The sequence below is a fragment of the Bos grunniens genome, chromosome 16 (assembly GCF_055505025.1).
Source record: "Bos grunniens cultivar Pamir isolate PY7600 chromosome 16, Bosgru_T2T1.0, whole genome shotgun sequence".
NCBI classification, from domain to species: Eukaryota; Metazoa; Chordata; class Mammalia; order Artiodactyla; family Bovidae; genus Bos; species Bos grunniens.
In genome coordinates, this window is record NC_141180.1 from 5,732,365 (window position 1) to 5,748,537 (window position 16,173).

Sequence of the window (16,173 nt, forward strand, 5' to 3'; positions counted from 1 at the left end):
TAGGTTTTTCATAGCTTTTATTCCAAGGAGGAAGCGTCTTTTAATTTCATGACTGCAGTCCATCTGCAGTGATTTTGGAGCCCCTCAAAATAAAGTCTGTTACTCTTTCCATTGTTTCCCCACCTATTTGCCATGAAGTGATGGGACCGGATGCCATGATCTTCATTTTTAGAATGTTGAGTTTTAAGCCAGCTTTTTTCACTCTCCTCTTTCACTTTCATCAAGAGGCTCTTTAATTCCTCTTTGCCTTCCGCTATAAGACTGGTGTCCTCTGCATATCTGAGGTTATTGATATTTCTCCCAAAGTGGCTTCATGTTTACAAGTGTCCTATGCAAGTGGATCCTCTGGGTATTGTTTTTGGTGGGGCTCAGGGCAAGTGGAGAGGGCCAAGTTGTAGCAGGGGAAAGCCAGGTGTGGAGACTGCCCAGCACGGCGTTTGCTGCCTCTCTGACGGACCTGTGGGGCTCTTGCCATGTCTGCAGCAGGCTGTCAGCACCCTAGACTGTGTTCTTAAGAGGAGGTGGGAAAGGAGAATTCAGAGCCTCCCAGCACAGCCAAGGGTGTGGGTCCAGGGGAGTCACTCGGGTGGAGCACCCCCAGTGGACGGGTACACTTTGTATCAAAAGCTCCTGTGTCTGAGGTTGGAATCAGGAGGGCTCTGCCCTTCATCAGGACAGGCCAGGGAGGACACTTGTGGGTACTACGGGGACAGTTAATCTTCTCCTGACTAACCCACTTACTCCTTTCCTGTTGCTTAGAGTTTTCCTGACTTGAGAGGGCAGTGATACCAACATTGTGCCCGCAAATTCTGACCCCAGCCTGGCTCCCCAAAGCACCTGGATGCTGAATCCAAGATAGCAGACTGTCACGTCCTTTTCCACCCTCGCGTGTCTGTGTGGGTGTGGACGTGGGCGTGTGTGTGCTCGAGCAAGCGTGAGCACACTCTTCACGGCAGAGCCCAGCCAAAGAGCTCTGCAGGCATCCATAGCATCGGCAGCACCAGCTTTCTACCCGGCACGGATCCTTGCCGGCTCTGTCTTAGCTGATAGTACATTCAAAACCTAATTGTTATCTCAGCAGAGTAACTCCATTATTCATCCTGACACCATCCCCCGTTAGCTGTTTGTTGCAGTGATGTTATATTAATGAGGCCTGCAAATAAATGAACGGGAGATCAGAGGGCTGACTTGTTTCTCAGGAAAGCTGGCTGACTTATTTATTTATTTGTTGGGAACTTTGCAGCGAGTCACTCTCACCCTGGGCAGGTGGCTCTTGTCTTTTCCAGCAGAAACTCACTGTAGCCTTATAGATAAATACTTCCAAGTATCCAGCTTGCCACACAGTTTCACACAAGCATTTGCAACTGAGAGAATCCAGGAAAAAGATCTGCTTTAAAATGTTAGGGCAAACGGAGAGCGGGAGGAATCAAGAGCAATGGATCATCTCAAACTTCTAGCACATCAAGAATTATTTATGCCTGGTTTCGGAGGGCAGTGCTGGCAGTTTTCAATTGGTTTTCTTTCCCGGTTACATGTACCTAAGATAATGTGGAACAGAATGGATATTCCCTAACGGTGGTTTAGCGAGGCGTGGGGAGTTACTGAAGTTGACAACTTTATACGGAAAAGCTACAAAGTGATTAATGGAGAGACCACTGCAAAACCAGTTCTCCTAGGATCTGGCATCAGTGTGACCTTACTGGACAGTGTGGCAGGGGACTTCAGAGGTACACAGGAGTGTCTCCTGGTACCCAAATGGTGTAGGCTCCTGATCACTCACTGAGACGCCAACACGGGGGATTTGTCCCTTGCATCCTAAGCCTGCTTTGCCTTTATTTCACCCCGATCTCCATTCTCACCTGCAGATATGAACTGCCTGGGCCCCAGCCTTTGGGCTTTCTGATCAACTGAGATGCTTGTGAGAGCAACTTTCACTGTGACCATCATCCCATTCATAGACACCGACCAGAAGCCAACCGAACAGTCCGACAGCTTTAAGGACCACAGGTAATTGAAGTAACACCTCCCCTGGATGTACAAGAAGTGATCGCCTTACACTGAAAAGTGCCCCCAATGTTCTACCGTTCTTCTCCCCACTGATAGAAGTAAGTGTGAACTTAATTCTCTTTAGGAAGACAGGGGACGGTTATTTTAAGGCTTAAAAGAGTAGCCAATGTCCCCAGTTTGTCCGTATCTCCTGACACTGACCAAGGGGACTCGGATCCTGGGCTCAGATGTTTTGGGGGTGGGGTGAAGTGGGAAAGTGCACAGCCAGGGAATACTTCTCTATCCCTCTGGCCAAGAGAAGGAGCATCAAAAGGTGGGGCAAGTTTGCATTCTGGAGTCAAGAAGCACCAGTGAATTTGTCTTGCCACTAACCAGATGTGTGACTTTGGGCAAATTATTTACTCCCCTAAGCACTGTTTCCCTGGCTCTTAAATGGAGATAATTACAGTCATCTTGCAGGATTGTAATAGGAAGGAGCAGGTACACAGAATCTATGGGTTCTGGCACATAGTAGTGTCTGGTTAAAGAAAAGCTATTATTAGTAAGACTCCCGGAACTACGAGTGTGACTCATCTGTTCAGGTCCTTGGCCTGACTGGTGTTCTTGTTAGGTGTGGAGCTCTAGGTCCTTGCTGCAGTCCTCTTTCCTAATAGCAGGCAGCTGCAAAGGGTTACAAATTACAAATCTCTGTCTGAAGCCCTTTGGGAGAAGTAGAGCAGCCTGCAGGGCAAGCAGGTCCCGGCCTCTTCCAGGTGGCCAGTGTTCAGGGACAGGCTGGCTGTATCGCCCGGCCACCCAACTCAGGACTAATTTATTCACGTAATAACTTCTAACCTAATCATGCCTGAATCAATTCCTTAGAACCACAGCACCTCCTCTTTTTGCTTAGAATATTCTGTTGTGGGAATTTGTGTTGAATTTTATCCCCCACAAATTCACATGTTGAATCCCTAACTCCCATCACCTCAGAATAAGACCTTATTTGGAGATAGGGTCTTTACAGAGATAATCACATTAAAAATGAGGTCATCAGTGTGGGCCCTAATCAAATATGACTGGGATTCTTATTTTAAAAAATTGGAGACAGACATGCACACAGGTAGAACACCTTGGTGATATGAAGGCTGAGGTCAGGGAGCTGCTTCCACAAGCCGAAGAATGCCAAATACTGCCCCAAACCACCAGAAACCAAGAGAAAGGCTCGAACACATTCTCCTCACAGCCCTTACAGCATGAACCAACCCACTGAAAGCCGGATGTCAGACTTCGGCCTCCAGAACTGAGAAAGCCAATTTCTGTTTTTTAAGGTCCCCAGCGGAGTCTGATCCCTGCAGCCCTAGCAGACCAATGCACTTGCTTGGAGTGGAGACCTCTTTGACAGGTGCTCCAATACCTCTTGGCCCTTCCCAAAGTTTTCTCCCAAGAAGCTCTTCCATTGACCCGTTCTGCTGGGCGCTGCCCACTCACAGTCTCTCTGGGCTTCGCTTTCTCTCTAGGGGAGAGCTCCTAACATCCTCCACTGTGATGTCCTGGTGGGTCCCTGAGGCACACGCTGGGGAGGAACGGAAGCGTGCTTTCCAAACCTCCACGCGTCTGAACAGGTGACACGTGTGCAGACGCCCAGGATGACAGCTGGAGTGGGAACAGCCTGGAATGCCTCCCGCGGGGGACAGCGTCATTATCACACCAAGGGCTGGCTGAGAGGGAGCAGACGGTGAGTCCTGAGGGGGTCCTAACCTGAAGTCGAGGCAAACTGGGAAATTCAATCGGCTGGAAGATGTGTCCTACATGGAGCTGCCACAGGAGATGGGTCTCTAGGGGAGGGCTTGGTTGCCATGGAGACAGCTGGGTTAGGAGGGGTTAAGGAAGAGCACAGCTGTTCAGCCAACTAAGCTTCAGCTCACTCCTTTTCCTTTGAGGTCAGCTCACTGATTGCCCTGCCCCCGCAGGCAAGACAGCCCCATTCCAGTCCCTGCTGGTTTCCAGCAGTGGACATCCTGCTGCTCCCAGGAACCACCTTGGGCCATCTCCTCCCTCAGGAAGGATCTTTGTGGTCAATGGCTCCTGTTTACACGTGGGCACATCCTGAGGGGCTATACATTTTTGAAGATAAGGGAGGGTCAGAGAGGAGAGGGAGGTGTGTAAAAAAGAGCACAGAGCTTGTAGAATTCCGATTGTTAAAAAAAAAAAAAAAAAAAAGATCTAGGCCAACATCAAGGAATTAGCCAAGAAAGCCCAGGTAAAGGAAATGAGTTGACTCTTCTTGAAAGTTACTTTTAACAAATCACACGTTCTTGGGAACAGATGCCGCCGAAATGAGGTGGTGCTCTTCTCAGTTCGTGCTACAGAGGTTGGTTCTCTTGATTACTGGTGATGCTAACTTTGATCACTTGGTTAAGATACCTTAAGCCTTTAACCACCGTCCACCAGGCTTCTTCACTGTAAAGCGTGTACGAAAGTACTCTGCACCATTCTTGTTCTAATGAACACAGGTCGTGTGGGGAGAGAGCTTGAGGCTCTGTCAGCATCCCATTTCTCACTGTTCTTTGCTAATTTGCTAATTTTGCTAATTTTAGCCTTCATTGGACATTCCTGCCTGAAACAAAGATTACTGTGAACTTTGCTAAGTGGTGATATTTCTGTTTCCCTAAAGTCCTTCTATTTTTAGGACTTGGGATTCTAGAATAAAGAGGAGCTTCCTCTCTCTCACATTGTTTATTTATATCAATAAGGACCACACATTCTTATATTATTTTCTTGCATCAAGTACATTAGGATGATTATTTTCTTGCTCACATTGCTGCAGATTTGGCCACTGGGGCTAAATCAAGTCGGCTCATGAGCCCTTTTGACGTGAAACTACAGCTGTTTTAGTGTTGTCACTTGAATTTAATCACAAGAAAACCGTCAGACAAATCCTAATTGAAAGGCATCCTACAAAACAATGGTCACGAAAGACAAAGACTGGGGATGCGGGCGCTGGGCAGTCGTGATGACGAATGCCGCACGTGGTCTGGATTGGAGTCTGGGCCAGAAAAAGGGCGTCATCAGGACGACTGGGAAATGTGAAGAAGACATGTATATTGGACGGTGTTATTCCATCACTGTTAATTTCCTAATTCTGATCATTGTTCTGTGGTTATGTAAGATGCTAATTTTGGAGAATCTGGGTGAAGAGTATATGAAAGTTCTTTGTACTATTTTTGCACCTTTTTATCAGTCTGAAATTATCTCAAACATGCAAAGTTTAAAAAGTGAAAAATGGCTTTTGTAAGGAGAGGAGGCTTGGTTGGGGGTTGGGGGTGCAGACTGAACGCGGGTAGAAGGTTCCTGCTCTGGCTTCTCCCACCCACGTGTCCGGTCCGGAGTGCCTGCCGTCCCTGGAGTGGCTGGAGACACCGTGTGGGTTTGTCTCTCTCCCCTGATGCTCTTTCTTTGTCTACAGCCTCTACTTGAAAAACACCAACAGGAGAGACCCCACTGCTCAGGGCCTCCACTTCCTGCTGCTGCGTTCACTGGGAAAATCAATTACCGCCTAATTACCTCAGGGGGTTAATTAGCATCGCATAGCCTGGGTGTCCTGGGGAACAGAGCAGCCTGTCAGTCCCCGGTCAGTGAGCAGGGGCGTGGGGGCAGAGGTCTCTCTGGAGAAGCCCGCCTTCGGGCGGGGCTGGGGCGCAGTCAGGGTTGGCAAGGGTGAGAGGGCTGATGGAAACGGGTGCCTCCTGTCTGATCCGAGCGTCCCTGGACCGCAGGTGCGGAAGCAGAGAGACGAACCACAGCCGCAGCAGGAAGAATTATAGGATGGAGCAAATTCTCAGGGCAGCCGCTGCTGGAAATCACTAGAATCAGGGAGAAGGCACGGAGCCCTGAGCGGCTCAGGGAGCTAGTCTGGGGCAGAGGCCGGGGTGCCACCAGCAGTCCCAGTGAGCACTTTGCCGGTGAGATGAGGGCATAGGAGAGAGTCAGTAGGCACCGCCAGCGGGCATGGCCAAGAGAAGATTGGGATTGTAGAAGCCTGGTCTTTGAAGGGCAGAGTCCGCACCCTCATAGCACCTTCCTACAGGGATGAATGAGAACCTGGGTAGAGGGACACACGCTCCTCCAGCACTTCACTGTCCCTGGGATTCACAGCCCTGTGGATGCACAGCATCTGGTCTGTACACCCTAGGAAGGCTGGATGTGAGGGATGGGAAGCCCACTTCTTTTTTACTGTACCATCATACAAAAAAGGATTTTATTTTGGGAGATAGATTTCTAATTTACGGCAGGTTTTACTTCCAGAAATAAAACCCCCAAACAACACAATCTCATTCAATCTTAAAGGCTGGCACACTGAGCAAGGAATGTCCTTTTCAGTGTCGGGTTCCAGGGCTCTGCCTTTTGGTAAGCTTTCAGCCACCAAATCATCCACAGTAACATGTTCTAGTCTTTTTTCTTTAATTACCTCTAGCGCAAAAGCAAAAAGCAAATCACATCATTTAAAGTCATGATCTTTACAGTATGCCTTCTGCTGATCCTTCCAGCCAACATTCAATTAATTTAGGTCTCAGCAGCCCTTTGAGGCGTTCTCTTTCTCCAGTTTCTATCAACTTTTGCTTCATTGATGCTTTCTACTGAGCATCTTTGTTCATCTTGCTAACCACACTCTTTGGCTGCCCGGACCTAGACCCTCAGTCGAAGCCCGCTTCTTGTTTAATATTACTTGGGCAAATCATAGACACTTTAAAAATGTTCTTACAATTAAATATATCTGAGCTGAAATATAAGCTCTGCCATTGTGAACTTGGACAATTCCATCACTCAGAGCCACGTTTTCTTCCTCTGTAAAACGGAGGTGAGAATTTTGGCTTCTCATGGAGTTTATGAGGGCTAGATGAGACAGTGCCAAGCACACCAAACAAATATCTGCTCCTTCTTCAAATATCTCCTGGTAGGTTAACAATACTCATTTGATCTTGAGGCTTCTTTCTTCTTTTTTTTTTTTTAACTGATCTGAAGCTGCAAATTGGTCACAGGGACGTTCCATTAGTTTCCCATTACTCTGTGACACAGGTGAGAGCCAGACTTGGCTTAGAGCCAGACTTGGCTTGCTTTGGCCAGTAATGGGAAAATGAGGCAGGAAAAGGGACAGTGCAGCTGCTCAGGGAAGAAGCAGAAAAGGAGCAGCTGCTCCTGCTTTCTTCTTTTCTTTTTTAAAATTTTTCTGCCAAACTGCACGGCTTGTGTGATCTTTGTTCCCCGACCAGGGCTAGAACCCGGTCCATGGCAGCAAAAGGCCAAGTGTAACCCACTGGACCAGCAGAGAACTCCCTGCTCCTGCTTTCTTAGACTTGCAAATCACAGTGGTACCTGCCCTGGCTGATATTCCTAGTCATCTTGAGGAATGTGTAATTAGTTTCAAAGTGCAAGTGACAGTCGGTGAGTAGGGAACAGTAAAGAGTGATGAGCTCCTAAGGCAACCAGAGTTAAATGCAACTACTCCTCTCCCCAGCCATTCAAACCCCAAGCAGCTGCGTATTCATTCACATCATCTCTTCATCTTCCTTTGCAACTGACTATTCAGGAAACATCATTTTTTCCCTCCTCAGGATAATTAGTTACCTATTTCTTTCCATTAAAATGCACAAACAAATTTGGACAGAAAGGAAACCCGTGGAAACGGCGCGGTGGCTCATGCAGTGCCTGCCTTCGCTTTCTCCTTCCATTTTCAACTTTGCAACTCTGGGCTAATTGCAGCCCCTGACATCACATTTCTGCTGAGAAAAGCTGAGCCTGTTTTTTCTGCAATGTTCACCCACCATCCAGCCAATTTCTCATCCCCACCTGGCAAAGCTGGGCTGGCAGGCAGGCTGGGCTGGCTCTGCCTCCTTGGCGCACACATGCACACTGAGGCACACGCATGGCTGTGCACGTGCATGAGGACACACTCCCACACACTTGTCACTTATGGCTGCACACGGGCCATCGGGACACCCGTGAGAGGCGTTACCTGCTCTCGCATTAACCTCATTCTACATCAAGCATTCTTTCATAAAGGCTCAGTTCCCCGTGCCCTGGGGGAGGGTCAGCTCCCAGCCATTCCGTCCCACTCTGGGAACCTGGGGGGCTTACCTCGGTGATCTGAGGGTTGGAGCACTTGACGTTGTGGCTGGACCAGTCGAGCCAGGGGCTGGAGGAGCTGCTGCAGTGCTGCTGAAGGGTGCATCTGCGCTCGCCGCTGCACCAGCCACACTCAAACTTCCGGTCGGCCTTGAGGCAGAGGCCGCAGCTCTCCCGCTGGGCTGCACACTTGTAGAGGTGGACTGCGAGGGAAGGACAGGGCGGTCAAAGAGGGAGCTGCAGAGGACTCCTCACTGCTTACCCCCTTCTTGCAAGCGTGATATAAACCGCCCCGTCCACGGATAACACCAATGATTGTCATTATCCTTGCAAAGAATAATTGACAGGGAATTAATAATAAATTGACGCTCTTAGCAGTTGTTTAAAGGCACGACAGAAAATATTATTATTTAAGAATTCTGGCTCTAGATTAAGTTGGATCAGGGCTTTTCTTGTGGCTTCAGCACTTCCTAGCGATGTGACAAAGAATTTAAATTCTTTGAGTATCTAGTCTGTAACACTCGGGGATCAGTTAGTTCAGTCAGTTCAGTTCTGATCAGTTCAGTTCAGTCGCTCAGTCGTGTCTGACTCTTTGAGACCCCATGGACTGCAGCACACCAGGCCTCCCTATCCATCACCAGCTCCCGGAGTTTACTCAAACTCACGTCTGTTGAGTTGATGATGCCATCCAACCACCTCAGCCTCAGTCATCCCCTTCTCCTCCTGCCTTCAATCTTTCCCAGCATCATCATTTTCAAATGAGTCAGTTCCTTGCATCAGGTGGCCAAAGTATTGGAGTTTCAGCTTCAGCATCAGCCCTTCCAATGAATATTCAGGACTGATTTCCTTTAGGATGGACTGGTTGGATCTCCTTGCAGTCCAAGGAACTCTCAAGAGTCTTCTCCAACACCACAGTTCAAAAGCATCAATTCTTCGGCACTCAGCTTTCTTTATAGTCCAACTCTCACATCCATATACGACTACTGGAAAAACCACAGCCTTGACTACACAGATCTTTGTTGGCAAAGTAATGTCTCTGCTTTTTAATATGCTGTCTAGGTTGGTCATAACTTTTCTTCCAAGGAGCAGACATCTTTTAATTTCAAGGCTGCAGTCACCATCTGCAGTGATTTTGGAGCCCCCCAAAATAAAGTCTGTCACAGTTTCCACTGTTTCCCCATCTATTTGCCAAGAAGTGATGGGACCAGATGCCACGATCTTAGTTTTCTGAATGTTGAGTTTTAAGCCAACTTTTTCACTCTCCTCTTTCAATTTCATCCAGAGGCTCTTTAGTTCTTCTTTGCTTTCTGCCGTAAGTGTGGTGTCATCTGAATATCTGAGGTTATGGATATTTCTCCTGGGAATCTTGATTCCAGCTTGTGCTTCATCCAGCCCAGCATTTCCCATGATGTACTCTGCATATAAGTTAAATAAGCATGGTGACAATATACAGCCTTGACGTACTCCTTTCCTGATTTTGAACCAGTCTGTTGTTCCATGTCAAGTTCTAAGTGTTGCTTCTTGACCTGGATACAGATTTCTCAGAAGGCAGGTGAGGTGGTCTGGAATTCTCTTCTCTTTAAGGATTTTCTACAGTTTGTTGTGATCCACACAATAATCACTGTTTTTCGTGAGGTTTGAATGAGATGTGGTATTCAGTGATTGACACGGTGTCCGCAACAGAGCCTAGCTCTATACATACTTACTATCTTTTCTTTCAACTCAAGCTACATTCTTGGATGTGGTATTCAGTGACTGACACCGTGTCTGCAGCATAGCCTAGTTCTGTACATACTTACTATCTTTTCTTTCAACTCAAGCTACATTCTTGGATGTGGTATTCAGTGACTGACATGGTGTCCGCAGCATAGCCTAGTTCTATACTTACTATCTTTTCTTTCAACTCAGGCTACATTCTTGCGCTGCTGCCTCTATTTCTGACACATATGGGCCTCGTTGAAAGAGGTCAGGACTGATTCCCCATTTCAGGCAAAAATGAAGCTCAAAGAGAGAGGTAGGGACTCTCAGAGTTTAAAGGTTAGAGCCCCAAGCTGGAACACACTCGCTGTGCTGCTAGAACGCAGGTCCCGAGAGGAGACAGGTACGCAGGGGGACCTGGTGGGTCTGAGAGATGCTGGCTGGGCTTTCAAGAGAGGCCACGTGCCCGGCGGCATGGAGACAGAGCTAGCTCATAAGGAAAGAGGGTCGGCACAGTCTTGTGGATGGAGAGAACATCCCGAAAGAGGACAAACCAGCTACTTTTGGGGTCTGCAGATGCTCTTGGTTTTGTCTCTTCCGCACTTAGAAGCCCTGGATGGGCCAGTGGCAGAACAGTTTTGTGAGCCCGAGGCTTGGTTGTTGTCTGCTGCTGTTTTGAATTCAGAGTCCCAGGAGGAATTCTGCAGAAGGGGGATACTGGGAAAGCCCTTTCTCAGTTCTTCTGGTCAAGCACACATGAGCTCGCAGGCCCCTGGGCAGCGTGCGTCTGGAGGCCAGGGACAGGTCCCAGGGGAGGCGCATTTTTTTATTCTTCCATGGGTTTATTCTTCCCTTTTATTCTCATCCTGTTCCTCTGCTCTGCCAAGCATTCCTCAATCCCAGCTACAGAGACTACATTGAAACATCCTGATCCTATGGTTTCTTATGGTACAGGGCAGGAAATGGGAATCTTAAAATGAACAGGTCGACACTGCATTTATTAACATGCATGAATGGTCCCCATCTAATTCCTCATTTGATCCTCACGATGGCCCCCCGCTGCCCAGATAGAGAACTTGGGACACACAGAGGACCGGTAATTAGTGTGAGTTCATCTAGCTACCAGTGAAAGAGGCAGGATTCGAACCCCAGTTCGTTGGATTATGGAATCCTAGTCCTTTGCACCAACACAATGCATTAGCCTCCAGGGACAGCGAGGCTCTGGGTGGGAGGTGAGTGTGAAGACACCATGGCCTATGCATTCAAGGAGCTGCTTAAAAGTTGTTGGGTGCCACAAGGGAGGATTCTGATACAAGAGCTTGGATGTGGCCATTTTTTTTCTCTAAAACTCCAGGTGCAAAGGCAACCTCCGGGAACTAAGCCCAGATTCTCAGCAGGCGGAATGTCTATCTCCTAGCACTGGGAAAGTCTGGCCTGGGTATGAGGAGAAATAGAAGAAGAATCTCCCAGCCTGGGCTCTGATTTCGATGGCAGCATCCAGCACAGGGATGGCAGCGCCTGGAGGAGATGCTGAAGCACTCACAGGTCCTCCTGGGGCCTTGGTCCCTCTCTCTGTGCCCCTGGGGTGACCTCAGCCTGAAGGACAGGCTTGTGAAAACCCTAGCTAATTGAAACGTGACATGTGGCTCATGGCCCTGGGTCAGAGAACAGGGTTCTGGGGGAGGAAGTTTCACATCTCACAGTGGCCTGAGCCATGGGAGGAAGGACAGTGCCTTGGTTAAGCACGTGAGCTCCAAAATGAGACTGTCTGGGTTCAAATCCTGTCTCTTATTATTTGACTCTTGGTCCATTTCTTTCTTTTTTCAACTTCATTGAGGTGTAACTGACAAAAAAATTGTATAATATTTAAAGTGATAATTTGATATACTACAGAGTGAAAAGATTTCTCCCATCTTGTTAATTAATAGATGTTAAGAACACACAAATGTTAAGAACATTTAAGTTCTGCTCTCTTAGCAAACTCCAGTTCCATAACACAGTGATATCAACCATAGTCACCATGCTATAATTAGATTCTTATTCATCTTAGGGCTGGAAGTTTGTACCCTTTTACAAACTTCTCCCTATTTCTCCAACCTTCAACCTCTTTTCTATTCTGTTTCTGATGAGTTGGGACTTTCCCCTCCCAGATTCCACATATAAGTTATCCTACACAGTCTTTGTCTTAAAAACATGGAACACTTGGTGAGCTGGCGTCACTTTGTGCAGGGGTCAGGCTGGTCTCAGCCTTGTTCCAATTTTAGTGTCCGTGTTGCCAAAGCCAGCAGTCTTGGTCTCCCTCTTAGCTTCTTTGGGTCTTGGTTCCCTTATTTATAAAATGAAGATAATGCTAGGGCATCCTTCTCAGTGTTACAATGATTAGGACAAAAAAAAAAAATCCTAAATAAATCACTCAGTGAGTGCCTAGCCAGGGTGCTCATCAAACTGGAGTCACTTCAGTCACTCTGGAGCGCTGGGAGGAATGCTGTACGGAGGGCAACTGACCTGGCACCCAGGAGGACCTCCACGTGGGTCTGCAGGACCAGAATGAGGCCATCTCATGGAACGCCCTCTCCCGCATCAGCCCAGCTCCTTCCTGAGGTTTCTCGCAACAGCCGTGCCCTGGAGTCAGCCAGCTGGGCCCTCCCACCCACCTCAGGACCAGGGGAGCAGATTGACAAGCCTTCTTTGTACAGCGGCTGAGGCCAAAGACAGGAGAACCAGGACCTCATTGGGAATAATATCTCCATTTCCAGGGAAACCGGCAGGACGTTCCTGCCTGCTGTTCTCCTGGTCAGGTTCCACAGACACTTCAAAGTCTTCGGGAGCCAGAGGAACAGGCGATGAGCCGGCAGCCGCCCGGCGGATGCTCTGGTTGTAATAAAACACGGTTCCCAACAGGACTCCTTTGATGACGCCAAATGTTGCTTTGGGGGCCTCTGAAGAGTTCCGCGGACAGGGGGAGTATATTATTCATGGCACCGTGGCCGGCCGGCTCTGATCCCTCCAGCCCCGGTCTTTCCCGGGGGTCGCGGAAAGACCAAAACTTGACCCGGAAGTAGCCGCCTACCTTTCAGGTCCTGAGGGTTGTCAATGATGAAATTGCCATTCCACACCACGGCAAAGTCCACGGCCAGGTTGCTGATGTCCATGCCGTCGTACTGGTACTGCGGGGAGAGGGGCGGGGCACACGTTCACGAGGAATTCTATCCCGGGGGTCAGGGTGCTGCTGGCATCCCAGGGGGCCAGGAAGCAAACCAGGGGCTCGGGTTCCCTCTGGGATGAGAGAGGAGCAGATGGAGAGACAGGAGCCCCAGGCGCGCTCACATCATCCCTACAGTGCCTCCCTCCGACTCCCAGTCACTGGCGCCAACAGGATCCCGCTCAGACCCCTTTGCTGGCATTTAAAACCTCCTATAATCCAGTCCAGGCTTAGTTCTCCAACCTTCGCTTCCACTGCTTTCCTCCAGAAACCTCTGGAGCCCCTGTTTCCGAGGAAACTCTCCTAAGCCCCTCGCTGCACCCGTTCGGTTCACACCTCACAAGGAAAGCCTCTCCTCTCCCGACAGCCTCCAGCCTCCAGCACCTTGCCTCTTCTAGCCTGGCTCAGACGCACCTTCCCCTCTTCTCTGCCCTCCCTCCCAGCCCACTCCGTGCTCCCCGTCCCCTGGTGTTTGGTCTTGAACCCGGCACTTCCTGGGATCTGCACTGGATTTCCCCCCATGGAAATCTCTTTAGGAAGCCCACTCACCGCCCTGGACACCCTGCAAAGCCCTGACACAGCACGTGCATAACGGACGGCAGTGCCTCAGTGGTTGACTGGCCAGGCCCTGCAGGGGCCCTTTCTTTCCACGTGTGAGCTTTACTTCCATCAACAGTCCACTAGGGACAGTGCCCAGAGCTTTGTGGGCACACCTCTGAGCAGCCCAACCCCTGAAGGCTACCAAGCCGCAGTCGGGAGTGGACTTCCTCCCATGTTGATCCTGCCTGGGACCCTCAAGCCCTCAGACACATCAGACCCGCCCCTCTGGTGGCCCAGCTCCTGAGCCTCAGCGGAGACCGCCCCTGGGACTCCCTGCCGCGGGGGCTGCCCAGCCTGGCCACGCAGCTCCCGGGGCCCGTCACCGTCAGCCCGCCCCACTCCCCGGCCCCAGCTTCCCACCGCCTTCCTCCCTTTGTCGTGCTCCATGACTTTCTCATCTCCTACCTTCCCCGGGTGCTGGGCGGTCTTCCACCAATTACAAATTCTATCAAGCGCCCGTGACCCGGGAACCCGACAGCTCCCTGATAAGAGGCCCAAGATTTCTCTTTATCGCTCGCAGGCGAATTACCTTCCCTCAGCACCTCTGTCACATTCCTCCCCCCTCCATCTCCCAGCTGACCCCCCACGGGCAGAGACAGGGAGCTGGCAGATGAAAAGATCTTCGCTGGGCTAGCGGGATAATGAAACACCTCGTGGGGCTCTGTGGCGTTCAGGATCGGTTTAACCCTTGCTGCTCTTGAGGTTCACTGCGTCCTCCTCCTCCTCCCCCCTCCTTCCTACCTCCCCTGGTCCCTTCCGCAGCTTTCCTCCCGCGTGGTACCCTCCCTGCATCCACTTCCCGAACTGGGGCAGGCTCTGGGGTCACGTTGACTGGCACTGAAAAAGTTTCACCAAAGGCTAAGAGGTACTTTTTCAACTCGGAGAGGGCGCAAATCTCTCAACTTAAGCCACGAGGGTCCTTGCAGCCCTCCACTCCCGCCAACACCTGCCCTGCTCTGCTGAGGAACCCTGGGTGTCTGTATACTCTCCTCTGTGTCTGTGGACAGGGGTTGCTTGTGGACGTGGAAGGTTCTAGAAGCTGGGGGGAGGCCAGGCTGAGGCCCTGGCCCAGGTGTGAGAGAAAGGCCGGCTCTGGCTGGCCTGGGCCCCGGTCCTCTTACCGAACTGTTCTGGCACTGGACGCTGGAGCTGTTGAAGCGCAGGGCGGGGACCCGATGGACGGCCCCCTGGATGTTGAGGACGCATTCATAGCCCCGCTGGCCAGACTGAGGCTGGGGCAGGTTTCGGGCCTTGAGGGTGATTGGCTTCACTTCCCCGACGGGTATCAGGATCTCCTCAGTGGGGACCAGCTGGGGGCAGTCCTGGGGAGCAAGCAGAAGGCCTCTGTCTGGTCTGTCCTGGCTCATACCTCCCTACTCCCCAAGCCCGGGTGGAGGGACAGGCCCTTGATGCCACGCCAGACCCCTCTGCATCCAGGCGGGGTGCCCCCGAGGACGCTCCTCATTGTGGAGTCGGCAGGGAATGTGAGACCTATCTCTTAGCTCCAGGGCTTTGAGATTGTCATCCCCAGCCCACGAGTCATCCTGAATCTGACGTGCATGTTACCATCGAGGAATTAAATTTTCAAGCCTCGATATGGCAGGTTGCAGAATTTTTATCTCCTGAGACACAGGCTAAATGAGGCTCTACACGTGCCTGTCCCCAGCCTGGACGCCTGCACCGCTGGCTGCCTCTTCCCACCGGCTCCAGCTCCCCTCTCGCTTGCACCGTCCGTGCCCGAGGCCATCTGTTATCGGCAGCCTCAGCTCCCAGCTCCAACTGAGCGGTCTTTCCAGGAGGTGGATCAAGCCCCCACTGTACCCTATCCGCCCCCCAACCCTGCCTCAATTATCAGTGCTCTAAATGCTTACTCTGGCTTTTTATCTCAGTTCATTACCAGGCCCGGTGTGAAGACCATGTTGCTTTGGAAAACAAAACAGAAAAAAAAAGAAAGTCTTGGTGGGCCCGCGCTGCGGGAAGGACCATGAGAGAGCCAGGATGCGAGGGGGAGAGTGATGTCCCCCAGCTCTTCTTCCAGAGGCTGTTTCTCTGCCAGAGGTCAGACGGCCACCTCCCCACAGCTCCAGCCCCCTGCCCACTTTCTCCCTCTCTGGGAGGACATTGCCCAGTGGCCTGGGGCAGTGAGGACACGCAGCCTCCTTCACGTGCAGCCGTGTCCTGTCTCCAAGGATCAGCTGGGGCAAGTCTTGAAGGAGGGGCCTATTTCCTTGTGCCCTTGTGGTCCATGGTGGTGGTGGTTCTTTAGGGATGGCGTAGGGTTGCTCTCCTGCAGAAGGTGCTACTGGCATTTAGTGTGGGGGTGGGGGTCAGGGGGCAGGATGGTGAACTTCCTCAAGGTGTAGGACAGTTCGGTTCAGTCACTCAGTCGTGTCCGACTCTTTGCGACCCCATGGACCGCAACACGCCAGGCCTCCCTGACCATCACCAACTCCCGGAGCTTACTCAAACCCATGTCCATCGAGTCTGTGATGCCATCCAACCATCTCCGCCTCTGTTGTCCCCTTCTCCTCCCGCCTTCAATCTTTCCCAGCATCAGGGTCTTT

At 50.7% G+C, this 16,173-nt stretch overlaps 1 protein-coding gene across 4 annotated transcripts in view; it reads right to left on the reverse strand.

The window, feature by feature from the left end:
• The window catches only part of PLXNA2 (plexin A2), a 233,673-nt gene that overhangs the window by 51,056 nt on the left and 166,444 nt on the right, over positions 1–16,173 (reverse strand). For all 4 annotated transcript variants that reach the window (XM_086342251.1, XM_086342252.1, XM_086342253.1 and 1 more), the window contains 3 exons: positions 14,731–14,931; positions 12,878–12,974; positions 8,122–8,312 (listed from right to left, as the gene is read on the reverse strand). In XM_086342251.1, the coding sequence (XP_086198377.1) occupies positions 8,122–8,312; positions 12,878–12,974; positions 14,731–14,931 (489 nt within the window). The remainder of the gene's footprint in view (positions 1–8,121; positions 8,313–12,877; positions 12,975–14,730; positions 14,932–16,173) is intronic.